At 62.3% G+C, this 1,402-nt stretch overlaps 1 protein-coding gene across 1 annotated transcript in view; it reads left to right on the forward strand.

Annotated features, from left to right (window-relative positions):
- The first annotated feature begins 441 nt into the window (after positions 1–441).
- MRPL40 (mitochondrial ribosomal protein L40) overlaps positions 442–1,402 on the forward strand; it is a 3,752-nt gene continuing 2,791 nt past the window's right edge. The window contains exon 1 of the mRNA XM_025201529.1: positions 442–532. Within this exon, the coding sequence (XP_025057314.1) occupies positions 442–532 (91 nt within the window). The remainder of the gene's footprint in view (positions 533–1,402) is intronic.

The raw sequence follows: 1,402 nt of genomic DNA on the forward strand, positions 1-1,402 counted from the left end.
CCCGAGCACTCCCTGCGGGGAGGATGCTGCAGGGCCCGGAGGCTGCGGGCGGGCAGCCGCCCCTGCGCGGGCTCAGCCTGGGCGGAGCTGCCCCTCGAGCCCGCAGGGACTCCTGCGCGGGGGGCTGCGCTCGGGGGCCCCGCGCGGCACGGCGAGGAGGAGCGCGCCCCATGCAGCCAGGGGCAAAGCTCGCCTTGACATCAGCACAGCCAGGCAGGGGGAATGGGATTTCTCCTACTGAGCGAGGGATGCAGCCGAGACACTGACAGATACTTCAGTCCTTAGACCCGCACAGCTACAACCTAGACCCCTGTACTCTCTACTGAATCACTTACTCTCTTATCTGAATTATATCTCCATGGACGACCAATCGAGCCATGTGGATCGATCGATCGACTGACTGACTGATCGAGGCACGTCGGTTGGTCGGTCGCCCGAGCCATGCCGATTCCATCGATGGATCGGCCAAGCGAGCCGTGTCCATTCAGTCGACCGAGCGAGCCATGTTCGACCAGTCGAGGGGTGTCGATTGGTGGGTCGATCGAGCTGTGTTGAGCAATCGAGCAGTGCCGATCGATTGAGTGATTGACCTATGCCAATTGATCCATCTCGATCGGTCGGTCAGGCACTCGATCACGGTCGGTCGGTATATCTATCAGTCTATATATTCAGATAAGAGAATAAGCGATTCAGCAAGACAGTTATATAGATAAGTGTATAAATCCTTACAGATACAGATACGCGGATAGGAGAGTAAGCGAAGCGTCCCCCGCTCGCACTCGTCCTGGGCGTGCTCGTGCTCTGAGCAGCGAGGAAGTGAGGGAGGGGACCGGCGTAGCCAGACCCCCGGGCTGTCTGTGCGTTGCTGGCTCGGCTCCGCAGGGCCTAGGTTTTTCAAAGCACGTCCTCCCCCCTCGTTGCCCAAAGGACGTGCTCAGACACAATCACTGCCAGAAGCGCCTTCATTTCCTCCCAGCAAATCGAGGTTTCAGCCCAGGCCGGTGCCTGCAGTTGCCGACGCCTGGGCCCGCTCGGATTCGGTTTCCAGGACCCAGCGTGCGCCGGTCCAGTTTCAAACCAAGCCCGTTTCCTGTTTCATCCAAAGCATCCTCCGCTAGTGGCTTCCCCAGCACGGCTGCTGCCACGGGACTTTATGGCTCCCTCTTTCCTGCGTGTGGGAAGCTTGCGGCACCTGCCTGACGGCCCGGGCAGCCTCCAGGAAAGGGAGAGGCCTGGGAAGGGAGTGAAGAGGACAAGGCACGGCGCCAGGCTCTTCCAGCGCGGCTGGACATCCAGGACCCGCCCGAGGGACACCCGGCGGGCACGGGGGAAGGAGCCGGGCCAGGGCGCGCAGAGGCCTGCTCTGGGGCAGTGCGGGGCACGGGGTGTCCCCCGGCGGCCC

This window comes from Alligator sinensis, unplaced genomic scaffold (genome assembly GCF_000455745.1).
Source record: "Alligator sinensis unplaced genomic scaffold, ASM45574v1 scaffold570_1, whole genome shotgun sequence".
In the NCBI taxonomy this organism is placed as follows: domain Eukaryota; kingdom Metazoa; phylum Chordata; order Crocodylia; family Alligatoridae; genus Alligator; species Alligator sinensis.